The sequence below is a fragment of the Mustela erminea genome, chromosome 16, assembly GCF_009829155.1.
Source record: "Mustela erminea isolate mMusErm1 chromosome 16, mMusErm1.Pri, whole genome shotgun sequence".
Taxonomy (NCBI): domain Eukaryota; kingdom Metazoa; phylum Chordata; class Mammalia; order Carnivora; family Mustelidae; genus Mustela; species Mustela erminea.
Genome location: NC_045629.1, coordinates 46,712,954 through 46,733,490, shown reverse-complemented (window position 1 = coordinate 46,733,490; position 20,537 = coordinate 46,712,954). Strand labels below are relative to the sequence as shown.

The following is a 20,537-nucleotide window of genomic DNA, read 5'->3' as shown; positions in this document are numbered from 1 at the left end:
TCCACCTACCTGAATCAACAGCAGCCAGCACCGCCCTCGTCTTTTTGCCCCGCCCCTTCCGCCTGCGGCTCACTTCCGGTTCCGACGACTCGGCTCGGCTGTGAAGAGCTTTGCATTGTGGGAGCTCTTTCCTTTCTCTTTCCCGGCCATTTTGGCGGCTGCTCTTGGTAAGTGGGCTCCGCGGGGCCCAGGTTTCGGCAGTGTGGGGATCCCAGCGAGTTGCCGTTTGGAGCTGCTATCCTAAACTTCCTGTCCTGTCCTCTGTATGTTCTAGGTTGGGGCCGTCCCGCACCTAAGACAGGAAGATGGTGGCCGCAAAGAAGACGGTGAGTGAAACGCGCCGGGGCCGGAAGCCGATTCACGTGGAAGACTGAGTCTTGGCCCCGGGCAGGCAGATCCGAGCACACTGGGGAGACAGCATGCCCACTGGCATAGAGGGGCCCAGGAGGAAGCCGAGTGGTTCTCTCAGTGATTTAGGACCCTAGACTTAGGAGGTTTATTAAAGGGCTCGGCTTCCAGAAAGCTGGATGCTGTTTGAGATGGTTCAAAAACAAGGCCTTAAGGTCCGTGTGAAATGTTTGCTTTGTAGAAAAAGTCGCTGGAGTCCATCAACTCCAGGCTCCAGCTCGTTATGAAAAGTGGAAAATACGTGCTGGGGTACAAGCAGACTCTGAAAATGATCAGACACGGCAAAGCGAAGCTGGTCATTCTCGCCAACAACTGCCCGGCCTTGAGGTAATGGAAGGGAACCTGGAGGGGGTGGGTCGCCCACTGTATATTGATCGGAGTGAATACCCAGGAGTGTTAACCATGGGCAGTCTGCGTATACGAATTCGGTTTTATGTAGAATTTTTACAAGCGAGCACTTGGAGAATTCACGGTTTCTTAAGTGGTGTTTGGGGCTGACCGCCATCATGTTTTCTCGTTGTGGAAGCTTCTCTTCGGGGGAAAAAAAAGTGTGGCAGAGGGGTAAAAACCACAGAACGTCGAAGTTTGAGGGAAGCACAGACACATGCTTGTATTTCCATGTGTTTTGTGTCCTGCCTTTTTAGGTCATTTCTTGAAAAATCGTTTTTTGAACTCGTTATCGTGTAGAAGAGCTAATAGGATAAAAGTGAGGCGGGCGGTGGAGCTGCAGGTTTCTAGTTCCCCAAGTGTTTGCTTGACTTCACTGTTTGGAAAGTGAACTTAGTATGGAAAATAAGTTAAAGAAACTTGGACTGTGGAGTTCCCTACGGCACATTGATTTTTCTGTGGTAATGCATAACTTCACAGGATTTTAGGTAGGGTGTCTGTACATAATTGGCTTTCCTGGAGTATTCCATCCTCCGTGCCATCCTGTGGTTTGGTCTTCAGGCTCAACCTCCTTTTGGTCTTCAAGCTTAACCTCCTATGTGCTTCTCAGCACAGTTACTGGTCATCTTGTTAAATGCTGGTTCTGATTTCGTGGGTTTGGGATGGGACCTGACATTATGCATTTTTAACAAGCACTCCCATGACTGCTGGTCTGCGGATCCATAATCTGAGTAATGGTGCTGTTCTATTAGAACTCTTCAGATTTGTAAGACCTTCAATGTCCACCTGCTCAGTTGACACAGAAGTGTTAGCTTTGTGTAAATAACATCACTCCCCATCTAAGATTCAGCACCGGAGAGTAACAGAAATAGCTTATCTTTTAAAGATAACATGTGCTTGAATTTGGAACCTTCACTTACTATTCTGTGCCTGAATGTCTTCATTAGTTATAAAAAATGGAGTACATACTACTTAGGAGGTTGTCCTGGAATTATATGAAGTGTCCGGTGACTAGTGATTGTTAAGTAAATACTTTATTTCACATCTTACTCTCTTTTCCATGAGCATAATTTACAAGTGTTAAATGTAGATATTCAGAAGATACTTGATGATTCTTGCTGATACTTACTGACCCCATTCTTACAGGGGATCAAAGGAAAGGATGGTTTGTTTTGGCTAATGGATATGGTACTTTTTTAAAGAGTAACAACTGGTTTAGTTACTGTTGGAAAGGCTTACCAACATTAAAACTAATGAAGAAAGTAGTAACATTTTATTTGTCAGTCATTTGTGACCCTATTAATTTGCTTGTCTTCTGGTTTCTGAAGGAAATCTGAAATCGAATACTATGCCATGTTGGCCAAAACTGGTGTCCATCACTACAGTGGCAATAATATTGAATTGGGCACAGCATGTGGGAAATACTACAGAGTATGCACGCTGGCTATCATTGATCCAGGTATTTTTTTTTTTTAAGTCAGAATAATTTTTTCCCTTTATAATGTAATTACAGGTATTCTTTGCTATACCAATGTCTGATCCCTAGGTTCAGATACTGAGAATTTGGATAGAGCAAGTGATATCCTGTAGTTTTATTTCACAGAGAATTGATAATGAATATCAATACATTGTAATAGATCTTGTTATAAGTGAAACTTTTTACTTTGAAATGAATTTGGTTTGAAGCACTTACATAATTAGGACCTTGGTAATGGTGAAATTATAAATGGGGAGAATATTCAAGTGAAATAGTTGAAGAAAGGAATTCTTACTGTCTGCCTAAGAACAGATAAAATTAAGTTGAGGAAAAGAAGTTCCTACAAATACAGATCATGTTATATTTTGAACTTACGAGTTTTTAATTCATAAAATACTGCGAATATTCTCGCTGTTCTGATTTTGTAATAATCAGGGCAGGCTAAACATTCGCTATATTAAGACCATGCATGTGTCCCCAGACCTAGTTCTTTCCCTAGGTTTGGTTTTATCAATGCTGGTGATAAACCACGTCTGATTGATCGATATATCTTATATGGGAAATGCCTATGACTAGGTATCTGATCATCTTGAGAAATGACAGCAAAGCTAGTGTCAGAACTTTTAAAGATAACCATGCTAATTTGATGATTACCAGTTGTGATTAAATGACTTGTAAAACTATTGTGTTTTATTTTCTAGGTGATTCTGATATCATTAGAAGCATGCCAGAACAGACTGGTGAAAAGTAAATCACACGCAATTTTTCTTTAATAAAACTGGCCACAGCTTGTTTTAAAAACATGGTATTCGTTGCCGTTTTTTCCTTTATATCTTTTTGTTTCCATACCCTTTCTGAAGATAGGATTTGAGAGGATAAGGCAGTTAGATATGGTGGCAAGACTTTTGGTTAAGAACTCTATGTCCCAGTATTTGTTTTCCTTTTTATAAAGGGAGTGCAGAGTTCCTTTCTTCTACTAGATTTTTTTTAAAGATTCCAGTCTTTTAAAAGTGTTGATACTATTGGCATTTTATATTTGAGTATGTTTGAGAGGCAGCAAAGATCAATATGTAGAATTTAATCAGAACTGCAGTTTGTAATCTGGCTTTGATCTACAGATTTGAGTAGTAGAGAGGGTAAAATGAGATTTGTACTCCCCTTCCAAAATTTTGTGTGTCTGAGAAAAGTTTTATTGAACTTTTTTTTTTTTTAAGATTTTATTTATTTATTTGACAGAGAGATATCACAAGCAGATGGAGAGGCAGGCAGAGAGAGAGAGAGGGGGAAGCAGGCTCCCTGCTGAGCAGAGAGCCCGATATGGGACTCGATCCCAGAACTCTGAGATCATGACCTGAGCCGAAGGCAGCGGCTCAACCCACTGAACCACCCAGGCGCCCCTTTATTGAACTTTAATGAAGGATTTTTCCTATGGGTGTGCAATGGTTGAGATAGAAGATCTGTACTTGGAGCGCTTCAGAAGAATCCCAGGTCTTCAGTAAGTGCTAAGTCCACAGTTGCCCAAAGTTTGTTTTATATTTTATTCCTAGAAGATACATTGTGAAGTATGTTTGGTGTTCAGATTTTGGGGAAACTGCATTCCATATCTTCCGAATATGTCGGACTGGAACCCTTTTCCCTCTTTTATTTCCTTGGGGACATTTTCAGGAGTTACTTGGGAAAAAAATATATCTTGATTTATGGAGTCATGTGTTGCTGGTAAAGTATACTCTACACATCCGTGCTGGGCTTTCAGGCTGCAGCCGTGTCAGAATTAACCTTTTCTTTTGGACTTAAGATCTTAAAGATCTTAGCTCGTAGGCAGTTCAAGTAGTAGATGAGTGAGACATAGGAGATGAGGATGCCATCAGTACACTGTACAGAGTGTCCATGTCCCAGTATTTACTGAACTTGGAATCACAAGAGTCCTTTTTTAATAGCTGTGGAACAACCACGGGTGGGTGAAATTCCCAGTTTTGTATAGGAAAGGGAATGGGTTGATACTGCATGATTCTAATTTGTGTCTGAAGTTAATCTGAGGTTGTAGATAAAATTTGAAGAATAGTTGTTACTAACTAGTTTTCTTACTGATTGTTCAGTTAACTTAGTATTTCTCAATCTAGGAGCACTACTGACATTTTCCCCTGGGACAGTTCTTTGTTGTGGAGGACTGGATACTGCAGGATATTTCTCATGGTTTTTCATGTTATAATGATACCCAAAATGTTACCCCATGTTTTCAAAAGTAGCATCTCCTGGTTAAGAGCCACAGAGCTGTGGAAATCTGTTAAGCATTCTAAAGTGCTCGTATTTTCATATCTAGAGACTAGTGTGCCCAAGGTGGTTTAAGATGTTTGAAGTTTGTCCTTGAAAAGAATTGCTTGGTCAGAGTATTGCTGGCCTCTAGTGTTATTAGTCTGTTCAACGGTTGTGAGAACTGTTTGTCTTTGGGTTAAGTAAGTTTGTGTGCTTATTTTCTACTTGGTAAATTTTGCCTTTCAAATTGAGCTTGCAGTGATATAGGTTAATTTTGGATTGTTTTTCCCTCCAGGTTGATAAGTTACAATTTAATTTCTTCAGGGGTGGTTTCTGGAGGATACAATATTGCAGGTACCAGTATACCATTTCTTCGTAATGATTCTGTTGCAGGATTTTTGGCTGCAGGCATTTTAGAATGATGGCTTTTAGGAAATAATTTTGTGATTTCTTGGGGCTTCTGTATAGTGATAATACACTATAAGGTCATTGAGCTTTTGCCTTTATCTGTGTTTTTTGTGTACTCATTGTTTAGGAAGAAAGGAATTTAAAGTTTAGAGAAAAGGAGATTAAACCTCACTCATGCTGGCTTAGGACAGCTGTGAAGAATGCCATTAAAATGCTGCCGGAAATAGAGAAAATACTACTGGCCAGGAAGATCTGGGAAGGTCTAAGTTGGTATTTTTAAATGTTATTTTCTGATTATAATCAAAGTAATGTGTTTGGCTGGGAAGCTCTAGTATGCGGGAGATTGCAGGAAATTCCAGCCAACTGGATTTATCGCATACTTGTGCTAAGCTACCTGTTAGGTTTGGAGATAGAAATGTCCCAAAGAAGAGTTTGGTTATTGTGGAGTGTGTTAACTGCAATTGGTATGGTATCATGGCAGGGGCAAAACGTACTTAGAAAAGAAACCAAACTCTAGGCTGGTCTCGAATGCAGTTAGTTAGGCCTTTTGGAAGATCTGGTCCATGGAAAACAGTTCTCTTTGCTTTCATACCTTATTTCCAACTGCCACTTCACACTTGGGCTCCCCATGTCTGCTGTGGCATCTGCTTTCCTTTCCTCTTGCCCTCCTTTTCCAGGCCTACCCCAATAGCCTCTTCCAGTCTAGACTGGGTGCCTCTGAGTTACCATAGAACCTTTTTTATGGCATTAATCACACCTGTTTCTCACTAAACTAAGGAAGGCCCTAGAGGACAGACTCCGCTTTGTATCACATGAGTTCAAACAGTAGGATGAATAATGACTTTTAGGGCTTAAACATTTACTTAATTCTCTTTGATAGGCTTTTGACTTTCTAGGCCAGAATTTCATCTTCATCTTGTTTTGATAGTAGGCCTTGAGCATCTATACATGTACTGTAATTTACTACCTCCTACCTGTTTGCCTCAAAAGAGAATTAAGGAGTAGGAATCTGCCAAAGTACTTTCCTGAGCTAAGGTAAGTAAAGCATTCATTCATTGACTCAACATATACATAAATTACCATCTTTGTGTCAGACATCATGGACTGCTGAAGAGTAAAAACATAATGGCTAATAATTGAGTATCTAAAATGATACTTTACTAAGTAATGTGCACATTAAGCCATTTAATTCTCTTGACAATTCAGTGAGATCATACTTCATTCCATTTGACAGTTGAGGAAATCAAGGCTTGTAAAGGTCACCACAATAAGCCTGAATGTAAAACTTTTACACCTAAGACCTGTATAGAGCCAAATGAGGAAAAAGGAGAAATACTTCAGATTTTAGACTATCTTCAAGTAAGTATCGGGATGGATATGTAAATTTTGATTGGTTGGAGGTCTTTGTTTCCTTTGAAGGCCTTCTCCCCAACATGAAGAAACTTGAAAACTGATTAAATGTATTTAATAGCTAAACATTAAGGGTTGGGGGGTGCAGTCTAGAGCCACTAGGGGGAGCTGGGACTCAACGGAAAGTGAAGTACAGTTGAGCTAAGGAAGCAATGCCTTAACTGGGAGTACATCTCAAGGTAATGCCAACCCAGGTCAGTACTTACTAGCGAAAGCCCATTCAGGACCAACTGGGTGACTCAAATACAAATACATGGTTTAATACTTTGAATTGCAACTTTTCTATTTGGAGAAAATCAGATGATTTTTCAGATAAGATTGAAGATACACGAAAGACATGTTCTCAGTCTACCACAATGCCCTTTGGGAGAACATTCTGATGAAAACACTCCTCTTGAAATATTTAAACAAGCTTACTGAAAGTGTTCTGTGTAAAAAGAATCACTTGGCATCAAATACAGTAGCTTCCATGGGAAAGATGTCATTTGGGGGGTCTTTTTTTTGGTTAGAGATTATGGGAGGGGGGTGGGGGCAGAGGGAGAAGGAATCCCTAGGCAGACTCCCTGCTGAGCACGGAGCCACACTAACACCCATCCCAGGACCCCAAGATCATGGATCATGACCTGAGCTGAAACCGAGAGTCAGATGCCCAACTGACTGAGCCATTCAGGTGCCCCTGCCTTTGGCTTTTTTTTAATTTTTAAAGATTTTATTTATTTATTTGACAGAGACATCACAAGTCGGCAGAGAAGCAGGCAGAGAGAGGGGGAAGCAGGCTCCCCGATGAGCAGAGAGCCAGATGCGGGGCTCAATCCCAGGGCCCCGGGATCATGACCTGAGCCGAAGGCAGAGACTTTAACCCACTGAGCCACCCAGGCGCCAGTACCTTTGGCTTTTTAAAATTCAGCTTTGAGTTTTACTATGTATGCATGTAGGTCTAGTGCCTTCCTTTTAAATGTTGTATGGTATTTCTGAGGTAGGGATCACATAATTTTATCAGTTTCCTTTCTGATGATGATTTCAGTTATTTTCAACTGGTGGTTTATAAACTCAAGTAGTGTTCTTCTATGGGTCGCCTTGTGTGCATGTGCTGAAGTCCTCTAGTTAGATGCCTGTGAGCGCAGCTGCTAGAGTGCAGGCTGGTGTGCCTTTTCAGTTTTACTAGGTATTGACAGATTATACTCCAAAGAGCACGCCTATTTGCATTTTCACTAGTGTACAAGAGCCCCATTTTCTTCATCCTTGCCAACACTGTAGTCCAATGCTAATTTTTGCCAAGCTGATTGTTTTAACTTGGGTTTTCCAGATTGCCAGTGAGAGTCGAGGTTGACCGTTTCCCACATAACCATATTTTGCATTTAAAGTGAACTAGGAATTTTACACAGAATACCATTCTCTGAAGTGGTGAATTTTAATATTGTATTAAAAAAATCCAACTTAATTCAAGTACATAGGTTTTATGAATTTATGCATACATCCATATACATATATCAAGATAAAAGTCCAATACAAAAAAAGTCTTCCTATGGCCAGTGTTCTACAGAAGTAAGACTGCAAACTAATTTAGTCAAATGAGATCACAACACTAAGGCAGGATAAAGCAAAAGCAAATCATGTCCACAGTATGTTACAGAATAGCTTGCATAGCTTATTTATTCTCACTTGATAATCTCATTTTAGGGTTCTGAAGGACTTTTTCTCAAATTTATACAAGTTAGTGTTGCACTTTTGCCTTTGTGTTCTATAGCAAACCAGCTTTCTAAGTCCTAGTCCTGTTTTACTTTACAACTTTTTAGACTCAATAGCCTGAGCTTTGGGGCTCAAGCTGCTTCTGTTGTAACATTTGATACAATGACATACAAATACATAGCGCATTTCATATCTTCATCTGTATCTCAGGCGGTTTTCCAGGGCTTCCATCCTTTGTGTCATTTCTTCTAGTAAATCTCAAATTAAGGAAGAGGAATCTGAATTGTCTATTTTTATTTACAATCAAATACAATTTGATGTCGCTATGTAAAAATTTGTCCTCAAAGATACAAACCTCTGGTGTTCCCCATTTAGAAAAATTTTTTAACTCTGATTGAAGGTTTATAGTAAGCCATTTAACACATGCTATCAAGACTATGAATCCCTTGGAGCATCTGGGTGACTCTTACCAGTTAAGTGTCTGCCTTTGGCTCAGGTTATGATCCCAGGGTCCTGGGATCATGTTCCACATCAAGCCCAAGATTGGGTTTCCTGCTCAGTGGGAAGCCTGCTTGTCCCTCTGCCTGCTGTTCTGCCTGGTTGTGTTCTCTCTAATAAAATCTTTTTTTTTTTTTTTTTTTAAGATTTATTTATTTATTTGACAGGCAGAGATCACAAGTAGGCAGAGAGAGAGAGAGGGAAGCGGGCTCCCCGTGGAGCAGAGAGCTGATGCGATGCGGGGCTCAATCCCAGGACCCTGGGATCACGACCTGAGCCGAAGGCAGAGGCTGTAACCCACTGAGCTACCAAGGCACCCCAAATAAATAAAATCTTAAAAAAAAGAAAAAAAGACTACAAATCCCCTTCAGGTTAAACACTTCAACATCAAAGCAAAGTAGTTGAGTTACCAAAAAAAAAAGTTTTTTAAAAATTTTTTAAATATTTTTTTGAGAGAATGTGTGTGAGGGGGAATGGGGCGAGGTGGGGGGAGAGGGAAAGAGATTCCCAAGCAGGCTCCACCCTCAACACAGAGCCTGAGGTGGGGCTCAATCTCACAACCTTCACATCATCATCTGAGTCCAAATCGAGTCAGGCTTAACCAGCCGAGCCATCCCTTTAAAAAATGTTTTTAAATTTTACTCACACCTGTGTTGCTTATAAATTAGTTTGCAGTAACATACCTTTAGGAGCCAGAAGTGACAATTTGGGGAATAATATAGTAAAGAGAATTGGGTTTTAATAAGATGATGTCACGAGAGTAAAGAGATGGGAGAGTTTTCACCCATGATGCCAGATAATGGCCAAAGGGTAGCAGCACTGAAGACTTCTGACCTATGCTCTTTTACAGATAACTTCCTTAGTCTCTCGTGAAGCAGACCCTCCGAAGTGTGGTGGGAAAGGAGAGAGGCGAGGGGCATTAGAACAAGCATTTGTTTTCATGTAAGCTCCTTAATACCCTCCACCAGTCCCCCTGGCAGAATGAGAGCCTGGATTCATCACCTACATTAACCACTGTCAGATTATTTTACTTAGGGGAACAGATTTCCAGCTTTCAGAAAGGGAATCGCTACATCTGTTCCTTATTATATAAACCCATTGGCAAAGAGAGAGTTCAGAATTCAACCTTCTCCCTATAGGCTAGTTGATGCATGCTGAGATAGAAATGAGCCAGCTTTAGTAAGCTTACTGAAATTTTAAGTTCAGAGCAACTGGCCATATAAAAACACTGAATCCTCATTTCTCCATTATCTCAAAGCATTCCTTTTATGTGTAATATTGGTTTAATGAATCATTGAGTCTGCTGTTCCCTTGATAAAATGTTTCATCTTAGAGTGCTGATATAAAACATCCCAGCTGCCAAACAAACAAACAAAAAACCCCAGTCCTCTAGAAACTACATGCTTACCCACTGTGGCTGGCTGCAGTGTGGCCTGGGGCCGAAAGAAAGGTTTGGAATTTAGATGGGAGTTTGAAACTTCATCATTCTACATTCTTTGCCGAGACTTACCATACCTTTGATGGACATCAGACCTGTACAGACCCTTTTCCTCCCAGCAGAGAGGGAGTTAAATTTTAACTCTGTCTTCTCTTATTTTGCGTACTGACTGGCTGGCCTCAAACACTGAACCCTAGAATGGCAGAGAGCAACCAAGTTCTTGACCCAAGCTTGCCATGAAGCTTGGCTTGCCCTTGATGTTCAAACACCTAGCAGGTTGCTTAATCTACGAGTTCACTACTCATGGATTTATGGAAATGACTTCATTTAATACATACCGACAGTATCTGTGAAGTTTGGTGAAATTCTTCATATCACACAGACAAGCACAGTATTAGAAAAGGATATAGCGTTGTGTTAACTTTCTCACTTCTTCATTTGCAAGGTTCTGGAACATGATAAGGTTTTCACATTTGCATTGATCGTGTTTTTCTTCCAAAGGACTTCCTGAGAAAGCACATGGAAAGTGTTCACTCACCTCTGTAACCCACCAGACTTCCCAGATGCATAATAATAGGACTGAATCAGCATAGGGAAGAAACCAAAATGAAAGAAATGTTCAACTTGTTCCACACAGCCAGATCCAGTAAATTTCAGGAGAGGGCTGCATGGATTTCCAACACCGAGAGCTGCGGCTAGTGTGGACTGCAGGGAAGGCTATTCCCATTTCTTTCAGCTAATTTTTCTAGTTCTCATTTTACTTAAGCCCCTCTCTTTCCCCCTTTCCCATTTCCTACTTCCTCCTTTCCTTTCCTCCTTGCAACTGAGTCCGTTGGCAAGCTAAGGGGCTGGTATTGAGCCACTGGAAGCAATACTGTATTTGGAATTACCTGGAGATTTTGTTGAATGGAAAAGTTTTTGTGTGGACTGTGAAACACTGCCTTCTTCAAACAGATATCGATGTTGCACTGCAAAATTAGAACAGGAAAGTAGGTCTCGGATATTTATGGTGCCTGGCTCAGATTCTGTAAAGAGAAAGAAAACTGAAGTCAAACCTGCTTTACATGTTTGTGATTATAACAGCTGTCAGTGGTCAGAGTAAGGTACTTAGTATTCCTAGCTGTGGCACACAGCTCTACTTTGGGACATACTGTGGCCAAAGACTGGCAGTAGAGACATTACCAAATATGGCTTAAAAGTATAGAGTAAATGTTTCCTATCTGATCGAGGAAAAAAAAGCCATAGTTGGCATAATTCAAATCTTACTGACTCACTTTTTATGACTTTTGTCTGGGGGAAATCATGGTGGAAGCATCCACCAAAAGTTCTAGAAACACTGCTTTTTAAAATTTACCTGTTGGCTTTTTTTAATTTTACCTGTTGGCTGGTGGATCCTCTTTGGCAGTTCCTCTGCGGGGGAGTCCTGACTTCCATCAGAGTCTTCCAGAGCTGAGGGGGAAAAGATGACCAAAGGGAGTGACAGTCGTCTGCGTGCGTGTGTGTTCCTTAGGAAACGTCCCAGACCAGCTCCCCACCTACCTGCTGTCACCCAGGGTGTTTCAGTTTTATTTGGTAACACCAGTTTCAAAAAAAGCAATTGGTTTCCAGGGTAATCCAAGACCACACTAGGGACATTCTCTAGTAAGAGAAACCTGGACCCCTTAAGTGCATCTTACTTAAGAATGCCCTCACAAATTCCATGCCTAGAAGTTGGGGTGGGAAAAAAAGTCACGTTGGCCAAGGACTCAAACTGCAGGGGGACCCCCTCTAAGAGGCATTTCAGTTGGAAGGAAACAGCCAAGAGGTGAAATCTCTCCTGGCATTAAAAAGGCCCTCTCGCCCCATCCCCCTCCCTCTTGTTGCTCTTTCCTTCGGAGGAGTGAAACACATCACTTAGCTTAGGATTTGGCTGGTGACCGAACCTGGGGCAGGAGTAGCGAGCCAGGGCAGAGCTGCTCTACCTGTCCTGGCACAGTGAGATCAGCACGGAAAGCTCTGGGACAGAACAAAATGGAGGTTCTAAAGGGCTGGCTTGTGTTCTGTAAACAGAAGAACCACTCCTTGCAGCAAGGTGTTCCTTACATTTGAAAGGATTCCCTTCCCTTTCCAGTCCAATTACAGGCATCTCCTAAAATGGAACCTCAGCTCTGTGCTGTGTATAATGGTTGTGTCTTAGCTCAATGTTTTTTTTTAGAGGGCTTTTGTGGGGATGAACTGTGCTTGTGTGTCAAAAGATTGATCACACTGCCAAGCCCAGAGCAAGCGCTCACGCAGTGTTAGCTGTGAATCCCGTCTTCTCTCTCCTGTTTCCCCTTTTTGGGCATAGTGTTTCCAGACATTACTGGCCCCAAACACCAGGGAGGCACTTTTTTGAGCACTTGGGAGGAACAGGTTGAGAATTGCTCCTCCAAGCTTTCATAGCTGCTCTCCTCGAGTCAATTACAGTACCTTCACATATGCCCTTCTTTAGTTTTTCACTTATCTCTCCCATCGAGCTGAAATCTTCGGCATAGAAGAGATGCTTGTCCGTGGGCTCGGAGGCAATCTCTTGTAGTTCTTCCTCAATGGCTTTTCCTACCCCGACAGCATACATAGTTATGCCTACGTTGCAGAGCAAATGAAGAAGGTAGTTAGAGCTATGTTCCCAGGGTCTGGAAGTTGCATGTACCATACCTAAAGCCGGGTGCATGTTACGTGGTGTGACTTGAGGGGTCCAGGTCAACCCCCCTTTATCTTTCTGCCATTTTTATTTCAGCCCTATGAACAAAAGAAGGGGTTCCAATGAGGGAAAGGTGAGGCACTAGGGGAGGTTGGGAGCTAGACCACCAACCTGTTGCTTGCTCAGCTCTGGGCAAGGTCATTGAACAAATCTTCAACTTCTGCCTGAATTAGCCTTGGGGATAAAGTAGAAAAGAGCAGTATCCTATGGCTTATTTTTTTTTTTTTTTAAAGATTTATTTATTTATTTATTTGTCAGAGAGAGAGAGAGGAGCGAGAGTGAGCACAAGCAGACAGAGTGGTAGGCAGAGGCAGAGGGAGAAGCAGGCTCCCGGCTGAGCAAGGAGCCCGATGCGGGACTCGATCCCAGGACGGTGGGATCATGACCTGAGCCGAAGGCAGCCGCTTAACCAGCTGAGCCACCCAGGCGTCCCTCCTATGGCTTATTAAATGGGAATCTCTTCTGGGAGAATTCCAAGAAGCAGGTCAATTTATGACCTTCTAACCTAGTTTCTACTTCTTAAAGGTACAGGATAGGAACCTTTAATGATGGGGCAGGGGTGTGCAAGGGAAGCTGCATTCTACCTACTTCTCTTGAAAGGACAAAGCCTTATGAGGAGGTGCTGAACTGAAAAGGAAAATCTGCAGACCCTTGGAAATCCTCTATGTCAGACAGAAAGAATAACCCAAGTACCAACCTTAGATATCAACAGGGATATGAGATTGCTCCAAAACCTTTTCTAAACAACAGAAATCATTAGATTCCCTTCCTCCATATAGGCTTCACTTGAAAGCAAAACACAGTAAGAACTTAAATTCTCCTTCATTTTCAACATTCTTTAGCCTTGATATCTTGTTCTGGCTAATTCATTAGGCCAGATTAAAAAAATACACATAAAAGTGCCTCTTTAAGCCAAGGGGCAAGAGTTATGCCTTGTTCTAAGTCTATGTAGGGTCTATCGGCAAGATCAACATATTTGTCCAGGAGCCCAGTGACTTCATGCAAACTTCCTAAAAAGGATAATTACTATTTTAAGATTATATTAGCTATGCATAATTTAATTCACTTGAATTATATTGAATTCATTAACAATTCATCAGAGGATGTCACTTCAGATAAATTTTGTTGATTTTAGAACCAAATAAACATCAGTATCTCCTACCACCTGCCCTTGGGTGATTGGTGGAAATCTAAATGGGGGAAAGAGGAAGGTAGACCAGTCTCAATGAGGCAAATAAAAGGAGACAATACTGTCTTTGGAGACAAGCTACTTCTCCCAGTACACTTTAAAAATGCAGGCTAGAGGGGTTCATGGGTTTGATATGCGTTCTCAGGCTATTTTTACAGTTCACTCAGAGGATTCAGGACAGGACACTTTTTGGCTACTATTCTATTGGCCTAGAGGAAAAGGTATCAATCCGTGAGGTACACAATAACAATAAAATGGCCTCCATCACAAAGAGTGTTTGAATGTCAGTATGAGCCAGCCTTTCTGTGAGGAGGGACGGAGTCCACTAATAAGACTGCTAGTACTTTCTCTCCTTGTTCATTTACTCTCAAGTATTAGTCACACATGGACTATGTGCCAGGCCTGGTCTAGGTACTAGGCCCATAACACCTGAGATGAAGCCCTGGTCTGCATACCTTCTCCCCCCTTACAGCAGTTGCTAAAGTAATATACCCTCAACAAGTTCTTGAAGAAAGTGGCTTTCAAGCAAACTGCTTCAAGACCTCAAATTTTCTCATTTCCCCCAAGGAATCCAGTCACTTCGCCTTCTTCTTGCTCTACCAACCATCCTAGCTTTTGGGTTTCCTTTTTCTGGGGGGCCACAGCTCCTCTGCCACACTTTGCATCTAGGCACAACTAAAGAAACTTCCAGTCCTTGAGTCTGGAAAACATCAGAGAACAGGCTTTGCTTTCCTGAGTTAACTGAGTCATGCTCTCTCCCAACATTTTGACTTTCTTTAAAGCTAACTTTTGCCTCCTACAAACACAAGGGTGTTCGCTATCATAAGGCGTGCAGGGTCGCTCCTGTCCACTGGAGGTCCTACACTGGCCAGGAAATGGCCAGAGACCGTTCAGGTGTGGTTGGTGTAGACTACGCAGGGGTGCCATCATGGCCTCTAGGGGGCAGTGCAGGAAAGGTGTATCCAAGCTTGACCAGCAGCCTCTCCCAAAGCTCAGGGCATCTCTCACTCACCATCTGGCCACCCAGTGACTCTAAGAACCCTGACCCTGGAGTGACGTGCACCACACCTCTACCCCTTATTACCGTTGGCCTGGGCTTTACTGGCCCACTCTGAGACGTCATCCTGAGCCCGTCCATCCGTGAACACGATGGCCACTCTGGGCACCCGTGTGGAGAGAGGTCTGGCCCCTTCCACTTGGGTAAAACTTCTCTCAAACATGTGTTTCAGAGCCAGCCCTGTCATGGAGCCCTTGCCCATGTATTTCATGTGGGCCACGGCTTTCTTCATGTCCTTGGCCGACTTGAAGCTCCTCAGGGTAAACTCTGTGCGGACCTGCGTGGAATACTGGAGCAGCCCCACTCGCGCGGCTTTCGGGGACACCTCCAGAGAATCTATGATGCCGGTGACAAACTGCTTCACAATCTCAAAATTCTCTTCTCCAAGGCTCTTGGATCCATCAATCACAAAGACCAGGTCAATTGGGCCTTCAGTGCATCCTACAGGAAGGAAAGGACAGTCGAGATGGCCAAGTGGTCAAAACGCACTTGGAGTAGGAGACAAGCATGCTTCAGTGGGAGGCAGGACCCCTTTGGAAAGCCCCCTGGTTCCTCAGATCAGACACAGGATGGACAGAAGGGGCTCAGAGAGTCACAATCCACGGTAATTTTCCCATTTGCCTTCCCGGTGGCTTGTTAAATTTTTTTTTTTTAAGATTTTATTTATTTATTTGACAGACAGAGATCACAGGTAGGCAGAGAGAAAGGCAGAGAGAGAGAGGAGGAAGCAGGCTCCCTGCTGAGCAGAGAGCCCCATGCAGGGCTCGATCCCAGGACCCTAGGATCATGACCTGAGCTGAAGGCAGAGGCTTTAACCACTGAGACACCCAGGTGCCCCCTTGTTAAATTGATTGAAAGAATATTCTTCACAAGCAAAATCACACGACAGAGGTACAAACTGTCAGAGAAACCAGGCCCACACTGTACTCTGGGTCACTGACAGCCAAGTCTGGGAGGGGCTGTGGGTAGAGTACACTGTAGGGTCTGACTGCATAAAAGATTCCTACAACTTCCCTCCAGGAGGGTGACATCCCCCCAGGGCTGGCATTCTGACAGACGGCCGACAAGGAAATTCTTAAATTCTTAAATCCGTCATCTCTTCCTTCCAGCGAAATTTCCTAGTCACTGAGCTGATATTTGTTACTCTGTGTCTTCCTAACAACTACTAATTTATTTGACAAAAACTGGCTTCTTGAGCACCTGCTTCACGCCAGGCAGTGGGCACGGCAGGATGGCAATAGGGACCGAGGCAAAACCCCTGACATGCCGTAGCTTCCAGCCCGGCGGAGTCGGTTAGCCCTCCGCACCGCCCACCACCTGGTTATGTGTCCTTCTCTCTGCTCCGCCAGCTTCTCCTCAGCAAGGACCATTTCTTTCCCCCCATACCTGGCACACAATAGTTGTTCAGCAAACGCTTGTGGACGGTGTAAGTGAAGGAGGTGGTGCCCTTTGGGTGCCGTACCTGTAAACACCCCATTGACCCATTCAAACTTAGAAATGAATCATCGCTGGGAATTTTTTTTTTTTTTAAGATTTTTAAAATGTATTTGTTTGACAGAGAGAGACACAGTGAGAGAGGGAACATAAGTAGGCGGAGCACGAGAGGGAGAAAAAGACTCTTCACTGAGCAGGGAGCCCAGTGCGGGGCTCCATTCCAGGACCCTGGGATCATGACCTGAGCCAAAGGCAGACACTTAATGACTGAGCCACCCAGGCGCCCCTTCACTGGGAATTCTCTATACGGAAGCTCTTCAGGCAACTTGGACGGCTGACAGGAAAGCCCGTGTGAATACTTAGGCAATCTGGGTGTGGACAGACTTTTTGTTATTTAGGGCTGCATAAAAGAATTTACAGATCCCAGATGAATGATCTCATTTCCAACGGTCTACGGTACGCAATATAACGTTCTCTTTTCTGTATCAAGCAGTTGTCTGATTTTGGAAAGTGGAGCACAATAATACAAGCAAGTAAGGACACACAAAAGCAAATGATATGCTAATGCGTGTGTGTGTGTGTGTGTGTGTGTGTGCTGTTGGGGGTTGAATTCTTCTCTTACCCCATTAAGTGCTTGTTCCTGTTACTCAACTTATTGATTGTTTATTAGCAAAAGAGGAAAAAGCCAAGTCTCCTCTTCATTTACATTCACAGCCTGTTCTTGAATCAAAAGAATAAAAATTTAAGACTCGGGCAGCACACACATGACTCTCCAGCAGCCTGCAGAAATACTGGAATAATTTTCCAGCAGTAGGTCTGTTTCCCTCTCTTCCCCCTACACTCTTTTCTTACAGAACAAAATCAGTCCTTGCAGCCTCTATGCAGAGAGAGAGGCACAAAAGGCTTCTCCAGGCAAGAAGGATGCTGGAGGGAGTGGAAGAACTTCAGGGCCAGAAGGACCAGACTTCTGCTCCCGGACCAGGAAGAATGATAGCTTCCTTGCGGGCTACTTGTTTGCAGAGGGCTGTCCAACTGTACTTGGGCATTTTCTTTTCGTGGTTAAGTCAAGGAGACTGCAAGTGGGGCTGTGATTTGCCTCCGGAACTTCATTTTCAAAGAGGTCCCCCATTTCAGGGCTGGACAAGACCTTTGAAGGTCATTAGTGCTGCCCTCTTGTTATTTATATCCTTATAACATCCTTACGCAGTAGCCATTCAGCCTGGCCTTGAACACCTCTCCTGATGGAGAGCTCATCACCTCCCCGTTAAAGCCCTGTCTCTGGACATGTCTGCTGCTGCTCGATACAAGAGCTACTGTTTGGCGAGTGGTTGGTAATGTGCCAGCACTGGGCTAAGCACCTATAAATAAACAATCTCCTTTAATCCTCATGAAGATTCTGTGAGGCATTGTCCTCAGATTATAGATGAAGAAACTGAGACTCAGAGAAGGGAAATAATTTGTCCAAGATCACACAGGTAGTATGAACAGGGGTTGAAGTCCAGGTTGGTCTGACCCGAAGTTCATGATCTTAACTAATCACACAGCTTCCCTGAAAGTGTCTTTGTCCTTATGCTGAGCTGCAGTTTCTCCCCACTGTTCTCTCCTTCCCCAGCGCTGTCCTATAAATCACCAATGAGGTGACTGTCACTTTGGCATTTGAATGGTACCTCGAGTCTTTTTCTACAAAGATCCTCAGTTTCTTCCTTTATTTTTCATTTGACATCGTGCTGAACTTCTTAAATCTTGCTTGTCATTGTCCTTTTTCTTTAAATATTTTTTTTCTAAAAAATAATGCATGCACATGGAACAGAATTTAAACATTACAAAAGGATATATGTATGTATGTATGTGTGTGTATGTAAGTATGTGTGTGTATCTATATATTTAGAAAATACAAATAGAAGTGGAATTGCCTTTTAAAATTGCCCAACTACCTTCCTCAAGGCTGTACTGATTCAGACACCTAGTAATAAATGTATTGTCTATTACAATATACCTTTGTCAACCTAAGGAATAATCAACCTTTTTGATCCATGATAATAGGTTTTTAAAAAAGATATCATAGCTTTAATCTCCTAGTAGACATTTTCTCTTTTTTAAAAAATGGTTTTGGGGGGGGCGCCTGGGTGGCTCAGTGGGTTAAGCCTCTGCCTTCGGTTCAGGTCATGATCCCAGGGTCCTGGGATCGAGCCCTGCATCGGGCTCTCTGCTCAGCAGGGAGCCTGCTTCCCCCTTGCCCCTGCCTGCCTCTCTGCCTACTTGTGATCTCTTGTCTGTCAAATAAATAATAAATAAAATCCTTAAAAAAATGGTTTTTGGGATGCCTGGGTGGCTCAGTTAAGCATCTGTCTTTGGCTCAGGTCATGATCCTGGGGTCCTGGGACTGAGTCCCGCATCAGGATCCTTGCTCAGTGGGGAGCCTGCTTCTCCCTCTGCCTGCCACTCCCCCACTTGTACTCCCTCTCTAGCTGACAGATAAGTAAAATCTTAAAAACATAAAAGTAAAAATGGTTTTTATGTTTCATGTCATGTTTAGAAAGGTCTTCTTTTTTTTTTTAAGATTTTATTTATTTATTCGACAGAGATCACAAGTAGGCAGAGAGGCAGGCAGAGAGAGAGAGAGAGGATGAAGCAGGCTCCCTGCAGAGCAGAGAGCCCGACGTGGGGCTCGATCCCAGGACCCTGGGATCATGATCCAAACTGAAGGCAGAGGCTTTAACCCACTGAGCCACCCAGGCGCCCCTAGAAAGTTCTTCTCTACTCTGAGATTACAAAATAATTTACTTAAGATTTTTTTTTCTGCTACTTTGGAAGGCATTTTTTTTTTTAAGTGTTTAAACGTAGATCTCTCTTTTCCTAAAATGCAATGCTCAGACTGAATGTAATTCCCCAGAGGACAAATTTTGCCTCTCTCATTCCAGCTATGCTTATTCAGTCTAAGATCACTCCAGCCTTTTGGCACATAATGAACTTACTGTCAACTCAAACAAAGTTTTTCCACAGGTGCCTCAGTTAAGCTCCATGAAGGGAGAAGCAGAGGTGAGGGATTTGTTTCCTGAAAATACTCCAAAGAGCGATTGCTCCCAAGCCAAATTCAAGCAGAAAGCCCAGTTCAGATCACTTACTCTTGCACCGTCTTCCATCCTCAGCTAGAACAAATCCCTCTGAGCATTTGCAGATGTAGGAGTTGCCACTATTAACACAAATGTGTTCGCAGCCGTGGTAGGTCGACTTGCAGATATCCTTCCCTGAGGGAAACACGGGGAGATGAGCAACTCCATCTGTGCAGGGATGAGCCGGACTGAGTGGTCATGTCAGGACAGATCAAGGAATTAATCCATTTTTTAAAAAACCCATCTCTGTTTAAACTTTCTTTTATAATATGCCCCCTTTTTTTTCATTCTAATACTCAGGATGGGGCATGGGAAAGGAGAAACTCCTCTCAGAAAGCCCCAGCCTCCACAAGCCTGAGTGGTGAGATGGATGATTGGGTATTTCTTATTAATTTCTAGAATTATTTGATGTTGCTTTGGGGTTTGATTTTCCCAAGCTACTGATTTTTTTCCCATAGATGTCCCAAACACTCCAGTTTCAATTAACAGACATTTCTCATGTGTGAGGTACTTTAAATGCTTCAGAGTAGTTACAGCCCTCCAATCTTAACAATATGCTGTGAGAAGACGAAAACAGTAATAATTATACCCAGTGTATACATGAAGAAACTCAAAACATGTCACGGAGCCACCTGAGGCCATGCAGGAAGTTGATGGCAGAGCTGACACACGCGTCTCCCATGTGCCCCTCCCCCATCACATGAAAGCCTACGGCTCTCTTCTGTCATTAGCTCCCTCAAAGGAGAAGCTTCCTATAAAGTTGGGATTGGTAACTACAGATCCCCCTAGAAGTGGAAAGGGTGGCAATTGGTCTAGTAATCAAATTGCAGAGGTTGTGCTTGGTGTACAATAGCTCAATTTGCTGAGCAAAAAAATACATTGTGTGGATAAATGGCACCCATGTGTACACGTGCGTTCACAGAAATAAAATCATGAACATTCCGCTGGGGCAGACACAATGGGCAGAACGGCAGGCATGACCTCCACTGAGGGAACGCTGTAGTGTGACGGTAAAACAGGGCTGTGCAGGCAGATCTGCAGCGTTAGGCCAGGGTCC

The 20,537-nt window shown here is 43.0% G+C and overlaps 2 protein-coding genes and 1 non-coding gene across 7 annotated transcripts in view; 2 read left to right on the top strand and 1 right to left on the bottom strand.

Moving 5' to 3' along the window:
- The first annotated feature begins 75 nt into the window (after positions 1-75).
- RPL30 (ribosomal protein L30) lies at positions 76-3,075 on the top strand. Its single transcript, XM_032316517.1, has 5 exons — positions 76-167; positions 275-326; positions 590-735; positions 2,124-2,254; positions 2,974-3,075. The coding sequence occupies exons 2-5, from the start codon at positions 306-308 to the stop codon at positions 3,021-3,023; spliced, it is 348 nt and encodes a 115-aa protein (XP_032172408.1). The 5' UTR covers positions 76-167; positions 275-305; the 3' UTR covers positions 3,024-3,075.
- LOC116575605 lies at positions 2,669-2,800 on the top strand. Its single transcript, XR_004279864.1, has one exon. It is a non-coding gene; the product is annotated as a small nucleolar RNA SNORA72 (small nucleolar RNA).
- Positions 3,076-7,735: 4,660 nt separating the features above from the next.
- The window catches only part of MATN2 (matrilin 2), a 133,674-nt gene continuing 120,872 nt past the window's right edge, over positions 7,736-20,537 (bottom strand). For 2 of the 5 annotated variants that reach the window (XM_032316215.1, XM_032316219.1), the window contains 7 exons: positions 19,493-19,648; positions 14,961-15,374; positions 12,417-12,569; positions 11,346-11,417; positions 10,859-10,993; positions 10,377-10,475; positions 7,736-8,283 (listed from right to left, as the gene is read on the bottom strand). In XM_032316215.1, the coding sequence (XP_032172106.1) occupies positions 8,228-8,283; positions 10,377-10,475; positions 10,859-10,993; positions 11,346-11,417; positions 12,417-12,569; positions 14,961-15,374; positions 19,493-19,648 (1,085 nt within the window). In that variant the 3' untranslated portion in view covers positions 7,736-8,227. The remainder of the gene's footprint in view (positions 8,284-10,376; positions 10,476-10,858; positions 10,994-11,345; positions 11,418-12,416; positions 12,570-14,960; positions 15,375-19,492; positions 19,649-20,537) is intronic. The other 3 variants (XM_032316217.1, XM_032316218.1, XM_032316216.1) reach the window with 3 other exon arrangements.